Source organism: Myxine glutinosa, chromosome 14 (genome assembly GCF_964187855.1).
Source record: "Myxine glutinosa chromosome 14, kmMyxGlut1.1, whole genome shotgun sequence".
In the NCBI taxonomy this organism is placed as follows: Eukaryota; Metazoa; Chordata; class Myxini; order Myxiniformes; family Myxinidae; genus Myxine; species Myxine glutinosa.
This window is the reverse complement of record NC_136274.1, coordinates 75,485,994-75,508,447: the sequence shown is the minus strand read 5'-3', so window position 1 is coordinate 75,508,447 and position 22,454 is coordinate 75,485,994. Positions and strand designations below refer to the sequence as shown.

Here is a 22,454-nt window from a genome sequence, read left to right as displayed (position 1 = left end):
AGGTCTGAAGGTGAATATCGGAAAGACAAAGGTGATGGCTAGTGGTAAAGCATGTGGTGAGGTGGAAAGAACTGGGAAGTGGCCGTGTGCCGTGTGCTGTGTGCAGGAAGGGTGTCGGAGTGAACTCCATTCAATGTACAATGTGTGCTGAGTGGGTTCATCAAAAATGTAGTGGTCTGAGAGGGTCATTAACCAGTGTGGCAGCTACATTCAAATGTAAGGTGTGCACAGAGGGAGCTGCAGATGGAGGAAATGTTGAGTTGGATCTTGGAGACGGCGTGAAGCTGGAAGGTGTGAAAACATTTTGCTACCTCGGAGACATGCTGAATGGAGAAGGTGGATCAGACTCGGCAACGGTTGCTCGAGTGAGATGTGCATGGAAGAAGTTTCGGGAACTGAGTGGCGTGCTGTTGAGGAGGAGAGTGTCGCTGAAGCTGAAGGGAAAGGTGTATGCTGCATGTGTGAGAAGTGTTATTGATTTATGGGAGCGAGACATGGGTAATGAACGTAGAGCAGCAACAAAGGCTGGAAAGGGTGGAAATGCGAATGGTTCGATGGATGTGTGGAGTATCGTTGAGAGAGAGGAAGACAAATGATGAATTGCGAAAGATGATGGGAATATTGCCTGTGATTGATGCTGTGAAGAGGAACAGGTTGAGATGGTTTGGTCATGTATTGAGGAAGGATGAAAGTGACTGGTTGAGAAGAGTGATGGAAGTTAATGTAGAAGGAAGTAGAGGACGGGGAAGACCGAGAAAGACTTGGCTAAAGATGGTGGAAGAAGAAATGCGGGCAAGGGGGTTAACAAGGGGAGATGCAGAAAATAGGGCAAAATGGAGAAGATTGTCATGGGGACCGCAAGGCTAACCCCCGCTCTAGCAGGGAACATGGCCTTAAAATGCATGTTGTTGTTGTTGTATACAGTCATGTGAAAAAGTAAGTGCACCCCATGTAAAGTTTTGACTTTTTCAACATATTTCAACATACAGCTATTTGATCTTCATTTCAACAATATTGATAGGTAAAGGTGATATAATATTACAAATATCATGAAACATTTACATTTTGTAGTTCATTGTATAATTTAAATAAACATAAATGCAAATTTTGCATGTGGAAAAAGTAAGTACACCCCGACATTTATCACTACTTCAAATGCCTAAAATTAGAATCAGGTGTACCAGCTCAGGTGCAAATGATTAGAACATCGTTAGAGAGGATCTTGGAGGAACCTGTCTTATTTAAACCTCAGACATTTAGTTTGGTTTGCTCTTTGTTGTTGAAGTGTGCGGCGTCACCATGCCGAGATCAAAAGAGCTCTCTGAGGCCTTCAGAAAGAAGGTTATAGATGCCTACGAGTCGGGGAAGGGATTTGAAAAGATCTCCAAACAATTTGAAATCAATCATTCGACTGTCCGGAAGATCATCTACAAGTGGAGAAGATTCCAAACAACTGCCAACTTGTTCAGGCCAGGCCGCCCCAGCAAGTTCAGCCCAAGAGCAGACCGCAAAATGCTGAAAGAAGTCTCTAAGAACCCCAGAATGTCATCATGGGACCTACAGGTAGCTCTTGCCACTGTTGATGTCAAAGTGCACGAGTCTACCATAAGAAAGAGGCTGCACAAATTTGATCGACATGGGAGGTGTGCCAGGAGGAAACCTTTGCTGTTCAGAAAGAACATCAGGGCAAGACTAAAGTTTGCCAATGAACACCTTCCAAAGACCAGCACTTCTGGAACAATGTGCTCTGGACAGATGAGTCAAAGGTAGAGCTATTTGGCCACAGTACCAGAAGACATGTTTGGCGAAAACCAAAGACAGCATTTGACCACAAGAACCTGATACCAACTGTAAAGCATGGTGGTGGAAATATTATGGTTTGGGGCAGCTTTGCTGCATCAGGGCCTGGGCAGCTCACCATCATAGAATCCACGATGAATTCTTCATTGTACCAGAGGGTGCTTGAGGATAATGTGAGGCCATCTGTCGGAAAGTTGAAGCTCAACCTAAGGTGGACCTTGCAACATGACAATGACCCTCAACATGCCAGTAAATCCACCAAGGAATGGCTGAAAAGAAGGAAATGGAGGGTTCTGGAATGGCCAAGTCAAAGCCAGGATCTAAATCCCATCGAGATGTTGTGGGGGGATTTGAAACGAGCTGTGCATGCAAGAAACCCCTCAAACATCGCACAGCTGAAATAATTCTGCATGGAGGAGTGGGCAAAAATTTCTCCCAGTCGATGTCAGAGACTGGTAGACAGTTATAAGAAACGCCTACTTGAGGTTGTTTCTGCCAAAGGGGGCAATACCACCTATTCGAGCCAAGGGTGTACTTACTTTTTCCACTTGCGAAATTTGCATTTATGTTTATTTAAATTATACAATGGACTACAAAATGTAAATGCTTCATGATATTTGTTATATTATATCACCTTTATCGATCAATATTGTCGAAATGAAGATCAAATATCTGTATGTTGAAAAAGTCAAAACTTTACATGGGGTGTACTTACTTTTTCACGTGACTGCATATATATATTTATATTTATGTGTATATTTACATATACATACATACAGTGCATTCAGAACGTATTCAGACCCCTTCACTTTTTTCACATTTTGTTATGTTGCAGCCTTATGCTGAAATCGTTTAAATTCATTTTTTCCCTCATCAATCTCCACTCAATACCCCATAATGACAAAGAGAAAACAGGATTTTAGAAAGTTTTGCAAATTTATTAAAAAGAAAAAACTGAAATATCACATTGACATAAGTATTCAGGCCCTTTGATATGACATTTGAAATTTATCTCAGGTGCCTCCCATTTCTCTTGTTCATCTTTGAGATGTTTCTACACCTTGATTGGAGTCCACGTGTGGTAAATTCAATTGATTGGACATGATTTCGAAAGGCACACACCTGTCTATAAAAGGGTCTCACAGCTGACAATGCATATGAGAGCAAAAACCAAGCCATGAGGTCGAAGGAACTGCCTGCAGAGCTCAGAGACAGGATTGTGTCGAGGCACAGATTTGGGGAAGCCTACAAAAAAAAACCTCTGCTGCATTGAAGGTTCCCAAGAGCACAGTGGCCTCCATAATTCTTAAATGAATCATTGGAATCTTAATTTTCAGAATCATTGGAATCTCCTGCGATGAAGCTAACTCCGAGGGCCTTTCACTCGCTCACCGCAGGCAGGTTGGTGGTCTTTCTGTCTTCTACCGACTCCTCTCCGGCCTTCTTCCCCCAGCTCTCTCTGTGCTCTGTCTCCCTAATATTCCTACAGGTTGCACAAGATCTGCCAGCAACCCTCTTATGGTTAAACTGCCAAAATCTAGGCTCTCTGCTCACCTTCAATCTTTCATTCCCCTTTTCTCCCACCTCTGGAACAAACTCCCCCACTCCCTTCAATCCCACTCCTTCCTCCATGTCTTTAAAACAGCTGTTCACCACCATCTCTTATCTTCCCCCATCCAAAACCTTGATCTTTTCTACCCCCGCTAATTCACCCCAGATACACTTTTTTTGAAATTCCAACTTCTTTCCTTGAAGTCCTTGCAGTGTTGATGTGTTTTATACCTCTCCAACCTCCCCCCAAGCCCTCCCCCTCCCACATTTCTCTCGATGTCCTTGCTCTCAAATGTTGTTTGTGTCATTCCCCCTCTCTCCTCACCTTGTGTTCCGCTCCCCTTATTTTGTGTTTGATGTGTCGGTTGCCTTTTTGTGTGATTAATGTTAGCTCTTTCACGAGCGTCGATGTTGTGTACAAAAACAAAAACAAAAAAATGGAAGAAGTTTGGAACAACCAGGCCTCTTCCTCGAGCTGGCCGTCCGGCCAAACTGAGCAATCGGGGGAGAAGGGCCTTGGTAAGAGGGGTGACCAAGAACCCGATGGTCACTCTGGCTGAGCTCAAGAGATCCTGTGTGGAGATGGAAGAAACTTCCATAAGGACAACCATCACTGCAACACTCCACCGATCTGGGCTATATGGTAGAGTGGCCAGATGGAAGCCTCTCCTCAGTGAAAGACATGAAAGCCCACAGAATCTTGTTTCTCAGTCTGAGAGTCCTTTAGGTGCTTTTTTGCAAACTCCAAGCGGGCTTTCATGTGTCTTTCATTGAGGAGAGGCTTCCGTCTCGCCATACCGAATACCGAATGATACAGCATGTGGCTGAGTTCCGAAAGTAGTCGAACCATGCCGGTCAAAAAGAAAGCCATTCACAGACGTGATCAAAAATATTGGCACCTTTGCACTTTTTTCAAATAATGCACCAATTTTTTCCAGAAAATTGTTGAAATTAAAAAATATTTTGGTATTCACATTTGTATTTCTTTGGTTTGCAGTGGATCAAAACAAAAAGGCTGAAAAATTACTAGATCTTAGCTTAATCCACACAGAAATCCTAAAATGGCCCAGACAATATTATTGGCACCTTTGAGAAGTTGTTAAAAATAATTAGATTTCACGCAGGTGATTCTCCTCTACTTTGTAATTGAACTCACCTGTGGTGAGATGCAGGTGCCTGCAATATAAAATCACTCATTCATCCAGTTTTAATGGACAAAAGGAGTCATTCTGCTGTTTCTGTGTCACTGCTGTTTTGTGTGTACCGCAATGAGCATGGGGAAAAGAAAGAAAACCAGAAAGGTCCAACACAAGATTGTAACCAAGCATGGACAATTAAGGCTATAAGTCCATCTCCAGAGATCTTGATGTTCCTGTGTCCACCATACGCAATGTTATCAGGAACTTTAAGGCCAACGACACTGTAGCCAACTTCTCTGAATGTGGCCGCAAGAGAAAACTTGATCGAAGATTGCAGCGAAGCATTGTTTGAATGGTGGAGAAAGCACCTCGATCAACTGCCAAACAGATTCAAGCTGACCTTCAGACATAAGGTACGACAGTTTCAACGCATCATCTGTCGCCATCTCGATGAAAGGGGGTTAAATGGTAGGAGATCCAGGAGGACACCACTGCTGAGAGAGAAAGAAACAAGAAAGAACCACCTTTAGAGGCCATTTTTCCCCGCAAAGCAGGGGTTGGCCTTTTTCGGGAACCGTGGTTGTTGTTTTTTTTTGTTGGTCCCCTTTTTGAAGCAATGTTTTACGGCCAGATGCCCTTCCTGCCGCCAACCCTGTTTGTCGCTTTTTTATGACAAACAGGGAATTACCAGTGAGCTGGTACTCAATTAGCCGACCTCGGAAGGATGACAGGCTGAGTCAACCTCAACTGGAGAGAGAGAGAGACAGAGACAGAGACAGAGACAGAGACAGAGACAGAGACAGAGACAGAGACAGAGACAAAACAAAACAAACCCTGACTGGAGTTTTCCAAAACACACCTGAACAAGCCAAAATTCCTGTGGACAGATGAGACCAAATGACATATGTTTGGTAAAGCACATCATCTCTATGTTTACAAAAAACAAAATGAAGCGTTCAAAGAAAAGAACACCTTCCCTACAGCCAAACATGGAGGAGGTTCAGTGATGTTTTGGGGTTGCTGTGCTGCCTCTGGCACCGGGTACCTTAAATGTGTGCATGGCATCATGAAATCTGGAGATTACCAAGGCATTTTGGAGCGCAATGTTCAACCCAGTGTCAGAAAACTGGGTCTCCATCGAAGGTCTTGGGTCTTGCAGCAGGATAATGACCCCAAACACACTTCAAAAAGCACCCAGGAATGGTTCAAGACAAAACGCTGGACTGTTCTGAAGTGGCCAGCAATGAGTCCAGATCTAAATCCCATTGAACACCTGTGGGGAAATCTGAAAACAGCAGGTGGGAGAAGGCACCCTTCAAATATGGGAGAACTTGAGCAGTTTGCACAAGAATAGTAGGCCAAACTGCTAGTAGAGAGATGTAGGAAGCTCATTCATGGCTATAGGAAGCACTTTACTGAAGTTAATTTGTCCAAAGTCTGTGCTAACAAATATTAAGTCTCGGGTGTCAATAATTTTGTCAATGCCATTTCTTATTATTTTCTGATTTAAAAGGATATATTAAGTTCTGAATCAAAAACAAAGGTTCTGTAATATTAACAGTGAAATAAAGAGTTGTGGACACCAAATACTTTTGCCAATTTCAACTTATTTTTCGAGAAAATTGTGAGTTATTTGAAAAAAGTGAAAGGGTACCAATATTTTTGGCCACGACTAACTATTTAACCCTCGTCAGGGATACTCTAATAAAAAAGAGCTGGAAATCTAGCAGGCAGATGGACACACTCCCCTTCAGGAGTAATCTTATATTAATAAAAAGCAGAGTGAGTCTCCTTGGTCGGATGGCCAGCTCTAGGAAGAGTCTGGGTAGTTCCATATTCATTACATTTCCTAATTATGAAGCTCACTGTGCTATAGGAAACTTTCAATACCAGAAATTGTTTTCTACCCTTCCCCAAATCTATGCCTTCCCATAATTATATTTCGGAGTTCTACGGACAGTTCCTTGGACTTTATGGTGGAGTTCTGTCATGCCCCGTCAACTGTGGGACCTTATATAGAGAGGTGTTTTTTTTCTTAATCATGGCCAATCGATTGATTTGGCCACAGATGGACTCCAATCAAGTTGTAGAGACACCTCAAGGATGATCAAGGCAAATTGCATGCACCTGAGCTCAATTTGGAATGTCATAGCAAAAGTGTCGTTGAAGTTGAAGGGAAAGGTGTATGCTGCATGTGTGAGAAGTGTTATGATTTATGGGAGCGAGACATGGGTAATGAATGTAGAGCAGCAATGAAGGCTAGAAAGGGTGGAAATGCGAATGGTTCGGTGGATGTGCGGAGTATCGTTGAGAGAGGAAGACAAATGATGAATTGCGAAAGATGATGGGAATAGAGCCTGTGATGGATGCTGTGAAGACGAACAGGTTGGGATAGTTTGGTCGTGTGTTGAGGAAGGATGAAAGTGACTGGTTGAGAAGAGTGATGGAAATGAATGTGGAAGGAAGTGGAGGACGGGGAAGACAGAGAAAAACTTGGCTAATAACGGTGGAAGAAGAAATGCAGGCAAGGGGGTTAACAAGGAGAGATGCAGAAAATAGGGCAAGATGGAGAAGATTGTCATGGGGACCGCAAGGCTAACCCCCGCTCTTGCAGGGAAAATGGCCTTAAAATGCATGTTGTTGTTGTTGTTGTTGTTGTTGTTGTTGTTGTTGTTGTATAGCAAAAGGAGGAACTTTAAATAAACTTTAAAAAAAAAAGGCCGATTAAAATGTTTAAATTATCAGAAGTACACCAAAGCTAGCTAAGGAGTATTGTTTTGTGTTGGTTGTATCCAGGGTCAGGTCATGGGCACAAAGAAACCCCCGCCCTCCCCCGCTCCCAGGAGAACGGTGGGAGACGACCTGCCAATGCTTCAGAAGGGAGCGGGTGTTTCTTGTGCTTATTTTACAGTCAAAATCGGCTGAGAATGCAGGAGCGACCCTCGAGGAACCCCCGGCATCTGGTGCCCGCTCCAGGGCCCCTGACCCTCGGCCTGTAGTCGTCCGACCCTAGACCTGCAATATTTAATTTTGACCTGCAACTGAAAATCCTAAATACAGCACTGACAAAGAGATTTTATTTTCAGGTTGATAACCCTACCATTCTGGGTGTGCGAAATTGCTTTCTTTACATGTGTAAGTTGTATGTTGGTTTTTAAAATGCATCCTGTCTCAATTGCATGCAGACACAACTTTTGAGACCAGTAGCTGATGATGTGAAAGTTGATGAACACGTGAAAATGACTGTGCAGTTTGTCACGTCCTCGCTTTACTTTTTCAGACAATTACAGGGGTACGTGGGGTCGGGGAGGGGAAGAGATCGGTTGACTCGGATATCGCTGGACAAATTGTTTGGTATTTAGAAAGATTTGTCATGTGGATTTGGAATCTTGAAAACTTCTACATGTTAAAGATGAAGTAAAATGAGGAGCAAGCCACTGAATTTATGAAATGTTTTTGCATTCCTTCTCTAATGCGTGCAATCGCTGCGTGCTATGTCTGTTTGTTGCCGGTTATGTCCATTCTGGTCATGTCTGTTTTGTTGCAGGAATAATGTTTGTTTGCCTTTGCTGCCCAGGTTTATTAGTTTTTCCGAAGGCTGGCCTAATCTTTTGCCATAAATGGAATAATTTGCTGCACGGATTCCTGAATTTTCTCGACAAGGAAGGGGACTAGCGATGGAGGATAACAGCAATTTTTCAAACAAACAAATTGCTAACTCGAGTGGAGTAGGGAGCGGTGGGGCAAAAGCCCCGCAATCCCGAATGGTGGGTCCACTGATGCTTGCCTCAAGAGACCCGCATGCTGTGAATTGAGGAATTGCAGGCAAGAACATTTTAAATATTATGATAGCTCGGCTAAAGTCAGGCCCTGAGGATGTTTCTTATACCATTGCAGCAAAATTAGGAAAGTCTGTGAGAGAATAGCAAATCAGCATCACAGACTCTGCGGATATTTTGAAATGTCTTTGATTTGATCCTGAAAGTTTGAGAAAGCGTAAAACACCATTTATTTTACATTGGAAAAATAATTAATAAAAATAAACACCTGAAATTGTACTAATGAACGTAATTGTGAGATCTTTGCATTCCAGAGATGAAACTAGAACGACCCTCGATGGAGCACGTACCTCCGCTATGTTGAACAGTTTACGTTTTGTATCCCACAGGGAGGCCGGATCTGCATCCAGGTCTGAACCAAAATGGAATCCGCTTGTTCTTGTCACCTCACCAACTTGTCCAACTAGTTTTGTCATAACTCATCCGCAACCTTTCAAGATGTTGTACTAAGTGTTGTTTTGCCCATAGCTCTCAATGGTGAAGAATCGCTTTAAAAATTCTCGTATCTGGATTGAGATGTTCGCCAAAATTGAAAAAATTGTCCTTGTCACACACCCTTGTCCATTTGTTATTGTCCACCAAGTTTCTTCCGAATCTGTCCATAGCTTTTTGAGATATTGTTTTTGGGCCTATCCTTCAATGTTAAAGAATTTCTTAAAAAATTTAATATCTGGATCAGGATTTTCACCAAAATCGAATCGATACGTCCTTGTCACACACCCAATCCATCCACTAAGTTTCGTATTGATCCGTCCATAACTTTTTCAGATATGCTGCTCACAGATAGACAGGGGTGAAAACATAACCCCAGTCCACCTATGGTGGCGGAGGTAATTAGCAATGTAAGGAGCTGTTTTCCCCTTGACCAGCAGTTAATGCAAACCCTAGTTTTCCAAATCTCTACAATAACCAATAACCTGCAGAAAGCTTTTTGAATCTTAAGAAGGTCTTCAGACAAAGGGCGAGGTCAGGAACATCCTTCAGGTTGCGCAAAACAAAATGCTATTTTGAACTAATCTCAGAATTGAATACGTCACCTGCGCTGGTTGTGACAGCTGCAGGTCTATATAACTTTGGTTCCTGCCCTTTTAAGGTATTGTGGGAAATTAAGATAAAGCAAAATGTCTGAGGTGCTTAGCTTGGAGGTTTGGAAAGTCTTCAGTGCTGCCTGGTAGACCGGATAACCACACCGGCGAGCTTTGCGATGACGTTCAGCTTGCGTAAACCGGTGATGTCTCAATTACTAGACGTTGCGTGGATCACCATTTCACCCACACACGTCTCGACCCGAAGTTCGGAGGGAGGAGATGTAATCGAGCGACTTAGGAGTGCACGTTCTAAATAAGGAAATATCCCTGGTGTAAACATCTTGCATACTCACATCCTCCTTCCTCTTGCTTCCTCCTCCCCTGCCATGTTTTCACCAGCTGAGTTGCTTGGCTGCTGCATCATTCTTTGGCTGTCCCATTTCTTTGCCTCTTTGAGATCCTCTTGCTCACTTGGTTCAGCCTCGAATCACTAAAGTACTTGAAAGAAAAAGAAATGGATTCTTGTTCTTCCCTCTCATTCTGTCCGGTTTGAAAATGTTTCTTTTGAACTTTTTGGTTTACATTTTATTTAAGTGGCTTGAAGTTGGTCGACGGACATGCTGGGTAAATGTTCTATGTTCATGGACAATGACGACGTCAAAATGGTGAAAGATTGAGCAAAGAAGGGGACGGGATGGAAGAATGTTGAGTGAGGTGAGACTTGAAGTAAGGTCAAGGGGGGGAGAGATCTCAAGGGAGGTGATTCAGGGGAAAGGTTTAATCCACAGGCAGGATGATGCGATGAGCAGCTGCTCCTTTGCCATATTGACTCGAGGTTTTGTTTGGCCTGTGTGAGTGGCTTCCTGTATTTGTGGGATGCTTTGCTTCATGCTCACCCAGGAACATGTTTGGTGAGCGCGGTGCGGGGTTAACCCCGATTGCTCTTCTCACGCGTCGCGCCCGGTTAATGCTTGTTTGCCAAGCGCTTTCTCAGGATAGCATTTTGTGTGTAATGAAACACGACAATAGTTCCTGGTGGGTATAATTTTACTATTCAAGACTTTGCGTGAATACAAAACATGCATGTGTTATCATGAGCCTGGTGTTGGCTTAGCGGTTAGGGTGCCGGCTTGGGATCCTAGGATCCTGGGTTCGAATCCCGGTCGATCACTAAATTAACGCCAGGGGGGTTGACTCAGCCTGTCATCCTTCCGAGGTCGGGCAAATTGAGTACCGGCTTGCTGGGATGAATGATCCCGGTGTGTACCCTGGTTTAGAATAGGTACACCGTATCCCTGCGCATCGAAGATCGTGACCAAGGGTTGGCGTCAGGAAGGGCATCCGGCCATAAAAACATTGCCTCAAACAGGGAACCATGAGCTCATGGGGCCTGCAAGGCTAACCCCCGCTCTTGCGGGGAAAATGGCCTTAAAACGATCATTCATTCATTCATTCATGTGTTATGAGATCTACACTTCCAAATATCCGATAGAAGTTTCCACAGTGGTAGTGATGGTTGATCTTGGCCTAAAATTGTGTATTCCTCTGCTAGGTACCTTCGCCGTGTGAAGCTATAAGGAGGAAAAGGTGTTCGTATCCTGCATAAAGACCTTCCATTGCAAATCCAAGGTACGTAGCCTCTTTTTTTCCCCCCTTCCTGCAGCACATGCAGCGTTTTTGAAGTTGCAGGCAGAAAACAAAGCATCCCTTTTCCTGTTGACCTGACATTTTGAGATGTATACAAAATGCTTTGCACCGGCATTACCGCAGTAGCCAAAAGACGGTGCTTTCAGGTGACATCCCATTAATTGCAACAAACACCGTTTGCTGCTCTTCTGTGCAGGCGGTGTTAATTAGGTGACAGGTGAGAGAGAGACTAACGACATGCGCGAGGCTCTGTCCTCCCGAGCACACGGGGACGGTACGATGTCACCTGCGAACGAGCTGGAATTCCTTCGGCGAAAGGTAACGGAATTGTCGGCCTATCTAAGTGAGCAAAATGCTTGTGTGTCGAGCTCTAAATGGTGCATTTGCGTGCACTCTTCATAAAAAGGTACGTAAGGAACTTTGACACAGGAGAAGGACAAAGCCCATGTCTGGGCCGTGTGGAATTTGAGCTATCGGTTTATCTACTTAACTTCACTGGGCGGGTGGTGGTGGTTGTGGTGGTTCTTGTAATGTGGCTGCTTGACTGCATAATTTTGGGGGTGTGGCTGTGCCGGTGATGCAATGCCTCCATTACCAGTCACCTGGTACTCATTTTGCCAACCTCGGAAGGATGACGGGTTGACTCAACCCACCTGGTGTTAATTCAATGCCATGACTGGGGTTTAAACTCAGGACCTTAAGATCACAAGCCTGCCACCTTAACGGTTAAGCCAACACCAGGCTTTCGCTGGATTGAGAGGGGAGAACTATGGAGGGAAGAGTGGTAGAGGAAGAAGAAGAAGAACTGTGGGGCAAGCACAGGGCATCACCAGTGTTGTGGTTTCATTTATTTTTAGTCACAGGGGGGTTAAGGGTAAGGACAGCACATTCATACTTTGACGAGTCCCTCTCGCAGACATTGCAGTTACTACAAATGTGTACAATAATCCATCCATACCCAAGCAGCTTGCAGTCCTGCCAATAACGATGTACCCCTCTATCCCAAATGTTCTTATGTACCAATCTAATTCTGGTTTCGACCTATCTAGTGTCTCTGCGGCCACTGTTCCATACATTAACTACTTTGATTGAAAGCACCATGGTTTTTCACTGATGAATGAACATGGGTGCGCTCTTATAATAATAATAATAATAATAATAATAATAATAATAATAATAGTAATAATAATATAATAACTGCAATGAATAGTTTTGGTGTTTTCATTTTCAGCATTATTTTTCAACAAATTTGGCAACTGCGTCGCACACAAGCTGTATAACCTTGGCTTTAAAATCCTGGAGATGATGATGGTAAAACCAGACTACGATCGTTGTATCCGCGGTGTATTGTGAGCGCTCTTGGGATTCCTCATCTGTTTTGGCATTGCTTGATGGTCGCTGAGGGGTGGGGTAGGTGGTGGTCCTTACGTGCCCACACTCGCACATCACTGTGTAAGGGACCGTAAGCACAAGGTGTGGAGTGAATGAGGATAGTGGGAAAAATATTTGGGCAGACCATTTTTTCAAAAGACGGACCGGGTTATATAATACTAGCAGAAGTACTCGGCGTTGCCGGGTGGGGGTGGGGGGGGAAAGGGTGGGCGGAAGGGGGGGTTATAGGGGGGAAGGGGAGGGGAGGGGTGGGGGGCAGGAGAGGAAGGGGGGTTCATATACATGCTGGTGGGTGAATGTGGCGTTCATCACGTTTGAGTTAAGTGTGATGTGATCAGGAAGAAGAAGAAGAAGCCGTACTACCAACTTCGTACACTTCGGGAATTGTTTGATTTATTTGTGTTCAAATGTCTGGTGATTGTTTTGTATTTATTTATGCGAATATGTCCTTGTATATAACTGTCATTAATTAAAAAGGCTTGGGCACTATCGAGCGAAATATATATATATATTTTTTAACTCTAAAAAAAACGAACTTTTTTGCCCAAAACACTCCCAGGCACTCACTGATGAACCTCTGAGAGTTTGACGAAGATCCGTTCAGCCATCTCTGAGAAAGATTTACGACACAGACAGACAAACAAACACACACAGAGACAGACATCTCTCTTATATAGTAGATAGCTGATAAACAAGGGTTGACATGATGACCCACAGGTAGTCTACTCTTTAAGCCATTTGGGTTGGAGTCCTTGCTGGAATATAAGCCCTCCTCCCTCCCCATTCCGCATTGTCTACCTATCCTCATTGAGTATGTCATTCTTTGTGAGGGTAAATTAGCTGTACTAACCGCTAGCATTTGCTTCTGCACATTAAATATATCGGCACCGTCACGTGTCCAGGGATCGAGCCAGTCCACAGTCATTTGAAGTTGGAGCGATGCCCAGAAGGGCACAGCAAAGCCGCACACCTGCAGTCACGCCTCTGAGCACGCAGTCAATTAGTGACTAATTATTGAGTGACTTGAAGAACAAATGAGCACACCAAAAGACAGCCTTCTGCAATTCCTGTTCACGAAAATTGGGCTATATCCCAAGAACAACAAGAAAGCGCAACCGGAGATTGCAGACCCTCGTCGGAACATGTTTGTGTGGTTTTGTCTTTTGCGTACTCGGGGTCTTTCGGGTCCTTATGTTGACCTTTTGACCTCAAAATCAATAGGCTTCCTTATTACCGACTCCACCATTTCTTGAAGTTTCGTAAAGATCGGTTTAAAATTGTGACCTGTAGGTGATTGACATACATACACACAGACAGACAGATGGACAGACAGACAATAAGACATAAGACCAACTAATATATTTGAAATTTTTTCGACTTTTTGCAAGTAACAAAGAAATTGGAACAGCATTCAGTAGAGAGCATACCTCTGTCAGGATGAACAGTTTACGTTTTGTATCCCACTGATTGGTCAGATCTGGATTCGGACCTGAACCAAAATCCTGTCTGCTTCCAGTTTTTGTCACCTAACCAATGCATCCCCCAAGTTTTGTCATAAATCGTCCACAACGTTTTTGAAATATCATCCTGTATATAGTTTTTCGCCCTATCACTCAATGGTGAATCCCTGAATCCCTGGTGTTGGGCTAGCGGCTAGGGTGCCGGCTTAGGATCCAAGGATCCTGGGTTCGAATCCCGGTCGATCGCTGAATTAACGCCAGGGGGGTTGACTCAGCCTGTCATCCTTCCGAGGTCGGCTAATTGAGTACCAGTTCACTGGTAATTCCCTGTTTGTCGTTAAAGGCAGCAAAAAGGGTTGGCGTCAGGAAGGGCATCCGGCCGTAAAACATTGCTTCAAATAGGGGACCGAAAAACAACAACAACCACGGTTCCCGAAAAAGGCCAACCCCCACTTTGCGGGGAAAAATGGCCTCTAAAGGTGGTTTTTTTTTTTTTTACTCAATGGTGAAGAATCACTTGTAAAAACATAAAACATTATCGTATCCGGATCTTCACCAAAATCAAATCGATTTGTCCTTGCCACACACCCAACCTGTCCACCATGTTTCATCCGAATCTGTCCACAGCTTTTTTGAGATGTCGTGCTATATATCGTTTTTTGCCCTGTCTCTCAATGGTGAAGAATCGCTTTAAAAAATCTCGGATCCAGGTCAGAATCCAGATCTTCACCAAAATCTAACCATTTCTAACCAGATCCAGATCTTCACCAAAATCTAACCATTTTGGTCTTGTCACATACCCAACCTTTCCACTAAATTTTGTCCAAATCTGTCCACAACGTTTTGAGATATCCTGTTCACAAAGCAGCAAACAGACCAGCAAAGACCAAGTGGAACATGTCTTTCAATCCTGACAAATCTCACACTCTTACTATGTCTCTCCGAAAAGACCGACTTGAAAACCCTCCCATCTACTTTCTCAACAATCCTCTCCAAGAAGTTCTGTCGCTCAAGCTTTTGGGTCTCACGATCTGCCGTGATCTTTCTTGGGAAAACCACATTTCCATGCTGGCCTCCAAAGCCAGTCGCTGACTGGGCATCCTCCGTCGTGCGAAGTCCTTCCTTGGCACACCTGAGCTCCTCACCACATGCAAGGCTTTCATCCGCAGCCCAATGGAATACTGTTCCCCCCTCTGGGCTGGTGCTCCTGCCTCTCACCTCGCTCGGCTTCACGCTGTTGAAACCAAAGCTTTCAGAATCATTGGAATCTCTCGTGATGAAGTCAACTCCGAGGGCCTTTCACTCCCTCACCGCAGGCAGGTTGGTGGTCTTTCTGTCTTCTACCGACTCCTCTCCGTCCTTGCTCCCGCTGTGCTCTGTCCCCTAAATATTCCTACAGGTCGCACAAGATCTGCCTGCAACCCTCTTATTGTTAAACTGCCAAAATCAAGACTCTGCTCACCTTCATTCCTCTTTTCTCCCGCCTCTGGACCAAACTTCCCCACTCCCTTCAACCCCACTCCTCCCTCCAGGTCTTTAAAACAGCTGTTCACCACCATCTCTTATCTTCCCCCATCGAAAACCTTGATCTTTTCTACACCCGCTAATTCACCCCAGATACACTTTAATCAAGGGAACCTTGACCTTTGTACACGGTCATTTTGACGATGTCTTTCCCATCAGTGGCCCCATAGCGAATCTGTAATCACCTGATGGAATATGAGTACCGTCACGTATGTAAATTAAGTCACCGTTACCTTGACCTCTGATCTACACAGCCAAAAAACACTGTTGCTAGGAATGTTGATGATCAGCGGCGTTTGGCAATTTGATACCTGTATTTTGAAGCATTTCTGGTTACCCTCTTCTTCTTTTTTGTTCCTAAAATAAACCCTTATACTTTAACATGGACGACTTCGTTGCAATGGAAACGACATTATACATCAACGGATTGCCGCCATTTTGGAAATGCATCTGGCCCCGAGCCCCCACAGAAATCCTGTGTTTTCATAACGATCGGATTATCAGATCTGCTCGGAAATTTGGAGGTCATGTTTTTCAACTCATTTGTGTTAAGTTTGACGTCACGAAAACACTTTTGGTTGTATCTGTTTTATGCAAATTATATCACTGTCACCCCGACTTTTGACATACATATATATATATATATATATATATATATATATATATATATATATATATATATATATATATATATATATATATATATCTCTCTCTCTCTCTATATATATATATATATATATATATATATATATATATATATATATATATATATATATATATATATATGTATATATATATATATAAATATATATATATATAATATATATATTGTCAAATAACATTGATAGCCTCACTTTTTTCTTTGGAATACTCTGGTAAAGTTTGACAAAGATAGCTGAAAGCATTTGTGAGTCATCGCACTCACAAACAAACAAGAAGGTGTCAGGCGGTAGCGATAATATGGATTGATTAATTGTGCTATTAAAATAAATCAATAATAATCGTAAAATAATTCATTTCTTAATCAATTGGCTAATAGCATACCTAAACCACCACTACTTCATCTGAATCTAACTTTTTGAAAATTAATCAAGTAATTATCAATTATTTTTAAAAATAATTATCGATTAATTGATTAACCAATGAATCAAAAATACCCTTTATCGCTGAGCTTGATCCCTGGACCTTTATGTTTCGTCCTCATTCGGACGAAACATAAATCAAAAATACCTTTTATAGCCAAATCAACTTGGTCACTGTCATATCCAAATATCAGATTCCTAGCTCAAAAGGTGTCTGAGATATTTCCCAGACAAGAAAGAAAAGAAATAAGGACCTAATAAATCGAAAAATAAGCAATTAATGAATTAAATGAGTAATGAAAAAAATTAAAAACACTGTTTTTGCCAAGGCACTTGCTCGCTATTGTGCCCAAATTTCAGTGTCCTATCTCAAAGGATGTCCGAGATATCGCACGGACAAATTAGATAACCTTTACCTTTGGCATTGACCTTTGACCTATATTGTCAAAAACATTGCCGGCCTCACTTTTGGCGTTCAGAATCTTCTGGTAAAGTTTGACAAAGATGGCTGAAAGCATTCGCGAGTTATCACACTCGCAAACAAACGAGAAGACGTCATGCAGAGCATAACACTTGCAAAATCCACCCCCCCCCCCCCCCCCTCGCTCTCCCCAAAAAAGGTTGCCATTGATCCATCAAATTGTCCATTTCATCAAGATTAAAATTGACGATCTTAATCAAAACTCACATTTGGCCCTGTCACCCTATCACTTCTCATTTTTATCACAGGATGAAAAGTGATGATTTTTTTCAGATGAAATTGTTGATTTTGGAAGTTTGACCTTGAGTTGACCTTTTCACCTCAAAAATAGTTGGTTTCCAATTCAGTGAGGCACTATGCAAATGCTGTTAAATTTTAAAGTCGATCAGATGAAAATTGAGGATTTTAGAAATGCAGCCTATGTTGACCTTTTGGTCTATGTTGACCTAAAATATACATGGTATAATTCAATGACCAGATATGCAAATCCTCTTCACATTTCAAGTCAATCAGATGAAAATTGAGGATTTTAGAAATTTGACAAAGTTGGTGACCTTTGGCCTTCAACCTTCTGACCTTTTGACCCCCAAAACAATAGGCTTCTTGCTTATGAACAACTATACCGTTTGGTGAAGTTTTGTGAAGATCGGTTGAAAATTGTGACCTGCAGGCGACAGACATACATACATACATACATACATACATACATACATACATACATACATACAGACAGACATACATACATACAGACAGACATACAGACAGACATACAGACAGACAGACATACAGACAGACATACATACAGACAGACATACAGACAGACAGACAGACAGACAGACAGACAGACAGACAGAATAATGCGCAAGACCAACCAATATACTTGAAAAATCTTCGATTTTCGCAAGTAACGAGACAGACTGACGTAAACAGAGAGACAGATGTCAAAACATAACCTCCATCCACCTTTGTTGGTGGAGGTAACAAACGGACCCAAATGCAATCCCCTCTCCTCTGGTGAAAGTAAAAATCCCAACGGCAACCCAGCAATAAAATGTCAATAAAACCATTTAAGCAAAACTTAACTTTCTCTTATCTTTAGCCTCATCTAATCAAATACACTTGACTTTACAGTATTTACAGCAGGCCCATTGGAGTTATTTGTGTGTACTTAATACCTGAAAGCTGCATAGAAAGCTTCAATCCCACTCCACCCTCCAGGTCTTTAAAACAGCTGTTCACCACCATGTCTTATCTTCCCCCATCCAAAACCTTGATCTTTTCTACCCCTGCTAATTTCACCCCAATTCCACTTTTTTGAAATAGCAACTTCTGTCCTGGAAGTCCTTGGTGTCCTTGTGTTTTATACTTCTCCCTCCCCCCCCCCCCCTTCCCACGCCTCCTCCCCCCAAGCCCTCTCCCTTCCACACATCTCCCTGCTCTCAAAAGTTGTGTTTGTGTGCTTCCCCTTCTCTCCCCATCTTGTTTTCCGCTCCCTCTTTTTATATATTTTGTTTGTCTGGTTGATTTGTTTGTGAAGTCAATGTTAGCTCTTTCACGAGCCTCGATTCAGTATACAAAAAACAAAAAAAAAAAGTACTGGAATCCAATAAATTGTGCAGGGATGGAGGGAGAGGGCCATAGCTGACAGTGAATTTGATGTAGCAGTTGGCAGCGTGAATGGGCATGCACAAAGGGACACTTCCGAGTTGGTGCATAATGACGCGCCTCAAGACCTTGGCAGACCATTGTGGCACAGAACTGTGACTTAAGGGATCTTGTGGAGCAGGAAGGCAGAATGACCAGCATAGTTTACAACACATGGTGTTTCCAAGATGGTGGTTTTTATGCGTCGCCGGAGACATTGTTTTCACGTTGTCCGTCTGGTTGTCCGTCTGGTTGTCCGTCTGGTTGTCCGTCCGGCTGTCCGTCCGGCGGTTTGTCCGTCCGTGATTGATTTTCGTTACCACGATAACTTGAGAACGGCTAAAGGGACCTTAGTCAAACTTAGCACAGGTATGTATAATGAGGTAAATATGAACTGATTAGATTTTGGGTCAAGAGGTCAAAGGGCAGAGGTCATGTTAGGTAAGAAAAAAATAGTTATCGTGATAACTTGTGAACCAGTGATGAGATTCTGACCAAATCTGGTACACTTATGTAGAATGATGTAGAGATGAACTGATTCGATTTTGGGGTCAAGAGGTCAAAGTCTGTAATAGGTCGATAACTTGAGAACGGCTGACGTGATCCAATTCAAACTTAGTACAGGCATGTATAATGATCTAAAGATTAAGTTATTAGATTTTGGGGTCATAGGTCAAAGGTCAAAGTCTGTAATAGGTCTATAACTTGAGAATGGCTGAAGTGATCCAATTCAAATTTAGTAAAGGTATGTATAATGATGTAAAGATCAACTTATTAAATTTTGAGGTCAAAGGTCAAATCTGTAATAAGTCTATAACTTGAGAACGGCTGAAGTGATCTAATTCAAACTTGGTACAGGTATTTTTTTATTTTGTTTGTATACAAGATCGAGGCTCGTGAAAGAGCCAACATTAATCACATAAAACACAAAATAAGCGGAGCGGTAGGCAATATGGGGAGAGAGGGGGAAGGACACAAACACAACATATGAGAGCAGGGACAGAGAGAGAAATGTGGGAGGGAGAGGGCTTGGGGGGAGGTGGGAGAGGTATAAAACATATGGACACTGCAAGGACTTCCAGGAAAGAGGTTTGAATTTCAAAAATGTGGATCTGGGGTGAATTAACGGGGGTAGAAAAGAGCAAGGCTTTGGATGGGGGGGAAGACAAGAGATGGTGGTGAACAGCTGTTTTAAAGACCTGGAGGGGAGAGTGGGATTGAAGGGAGTGAGGGAGTTTGTTCCAGAGGTGGGAGTAAAGAGGAATGAAAGAGTGCAGGTGAGCAGAGAGTCTTAATTTTGGCAGTTTCACCATAAGAGAGTTGCTGACAGATCTTGTACGACCTGTGGGAATATTTGGGGGACAGAGCACAGACAGAGCAGGGGTAGCGAGGCCGGATAGGAATCGTTGGAAGACAAAGACCACCAACCTGCCTGCGGGGAAAGAGTGAAAGGCCCTCAGAATTAGCTTCATCGTGGGAGACACCAATCTACAAAATGTGTGTGTGTGTGTGTCAGTCATACATTTTGACGTCTATTAATTCATTACATACTAATCAAATATACCTTTTAACCCTTTAGACTGCTGGAGACCCCTTAGCCTTAGACCTTGGAAGACCCTTTAACACTTGAGATCCAAAATACCCAGATAACCCAAAATTTCCAAAAGACCCAGATTACCCAAAAAGTCTTTGATGAGGAAAAGGACCCAAAAGACCCAGATGACCCAAAAGTACCTAATGACCAAAATACCCAAAAGTCCCCAAGGACCCCAAAAGTCCCTCTGGGGCACGTGCACAGGGGCGTGCGCACAGACACAGTAATATCGGAGAAGAGACCGTGAAATAGAGAGAATCCTTGAGATCTCGCGAGATCTTGGAGACGGCGGCAGGGATTTTCGAAGCTCCACACGGTCTCCACGTTTTTCGAAGTTAAGTCTGTTCACAATTGTATTTTGTCGAAACTGTATTTATCTTTCGGTGTGTGAAGTTATTGTGTGCAACTTTGGTTGTTTCTCGGTGTTTATCTTTCATAAATTGATCGTCTGTTTGCCGTGTCGTGTCTTGAGGCCTTGTACAGTGTGCACTGTACAACCTTGAGGCTTTGTTTTTCTCTCAGCGGTCCGTCTTTTGTGATCCAATAACTTTCGTTCTCTATATTCCCAGGCTTTTCACCCATAGCCTACTTCCTTGTGTAAATCTCAACTAAAAAAAAAAAAAAAAAAAAAAAAAAAAAAAAAAAAAAAAAAAAAAAAAAAAAAAAAAAAAAAAAAAAAAAAAAAAAAAAAAAAAAAAAAAAAACAAACAAACAAACAACATTTCCTTCTCTGTTCTCATTCGTTTATTCATTCTTATTCGTTCGTTCGTTCTTCGACCACGTGTTTCTCCCCCATTTCCCCAGATAGTTTTCACTCATTAACCTTCAATGTTTACACTTTCCCCTCAAGTTATGTATTCCGTCATATTTTATAACACCTTTTTCTTCTTCTTCTTTAAAAGGCTGCTTTCGACTTGCTCACCAAATCAATTCATCCCAAAAAAAATATCCATCTCCTATAGTGCCTTTTTTCTACATTCCCTAAACTCTCCTGCACTCCATCCTCCATCCAGCGTCCTTAAACGTATTTTTAACTCGAAGGTCACAAGAAACTCATTTTGCAATAAATGTTCGTTTCCCATAAATCGTACACTTTCAAAAATCCAATCTCACCCCTCCCCTCCAAATCTTCCCCATAACCCCTCCCCTCCAAATCTTCCCCATCACCCCTCCCCTCCAAATCTTCCCCATCACCCATCCCTTTCAAATCTCCCCCCTTGCCCCCTCCCTCCTAAACTACCCCCTCACCCCTCCCCGCCAAGACGCCCCCTCGCCCCTCCCCTCCTAGACTCCTGCCTCACCCCTCCCATCCAAATCTCCCCCATATCCCATCCCTTTCAAATCCCTCCCCTTGCCCCTTGCCCCTTCCCTCCCCCAAACTCCCCCCTCACCCCTCCCCTTCAAATCTCCCCACCCTCATTGCTTCTCAATTTCCCCCCTCTCACTCCCCCTCCTCAAAGCGTCCTCCCCGCTTCTTCCCCCTTCAAACTCTCACCTCCATCTCCCCCAACCTTCTGCCTCGCTCTTCCCCCTCCTCAAATAACACCTCATTGTGGCTCACCCAATCACCATCAAACCTTTTGTCCGCCCCATCCTTCCCTTTCTCCGAGCTATTCTGAAATCTCTGACACACCTTCAACAGCTCTCCCTACCTCTTCCACCTCTTCCACATCTTACCCTACCCCTCCTCCCCCCTGTTCTGTATCTGATGCTCCCCCTTCCTCTTCATTAACGGTATGGACCTCAAACATCCGGGGCCTTCGTTCAAACTTAACTGATCTCTCCATACAGGTTGCTTCTGTCAAACCAGACGTGATCTGCTTAACAGAAACTTTCCTCCTTTATGATGTCTCTGATTCCATAGTATCTCTCCCGGGCTACTCCCTCCTCCGGTATGATAGACCTGAGCCTCGTCCTGGAGGCGGGGTTGCTATCTTTATCAAAAACTCTCTTCCTCACTCGCCCTGCACTGCACTCTCTCCACCTCACCCCCAGGAATACCTCTGGCTACGGCTTCCCCTTCGCTCCCACCTCTTGTTCATATGTGTGTTGTACCGTCCACCAAACAGTGATGACTCCATCTACATCTCGCTGTCTGATGATATGGACCAACTTCTATCTACTCATCCCAACTCTCTCTTCCTCATATGTGGTGATTTCAACTGTCATCATGCCAGTTGGCTGGGTGTGGGTACCTCTCTCACCAGCCATGGCTCCTCAGCAAAGGACTTCTGCGACTCACTGGGACTGACACAATCTGTCAATTTCCCGAC

General features: G+C 43.3%; 1 protein-coding gene across 8 annotated transcripts in view; it reads left to right on the top strand.

The window, feature by feature from the left end:
* The window catches only part of LOC137439922 (uncharacterized), a 206,586-nt gene that overhangs the window by 6,327 nt on the left and 177,805 nt on the right, over positions 1 to 22,454 (top strand). For 7 of the 8 annotated variants that reach the window (XM_078768274.1, XM_078768270.1, XM_078768271.1 and 4 more), the window contains exons 2-3: positions 10,910 to 10,986; positions 11,201 to 11,322. In XM_078768274.1, coding sequence (XP_078624400.1) covers positions 11,242 to 11,322 — 81 coding nt within the window. In that variant the 5' untranslated portion in view covers positions 10,910 to 10,986; positions 11,201 to 11,241. Of the gene's footprint in view, positions 1 to 9,803; positions 10,072 to 10,909; positions 10,987 to 11,200; positions 11,323 to 22,454 lie in introns of those variants that run through there. The other variant, XM_078768266.1, reaches the window with a different exon arrangement.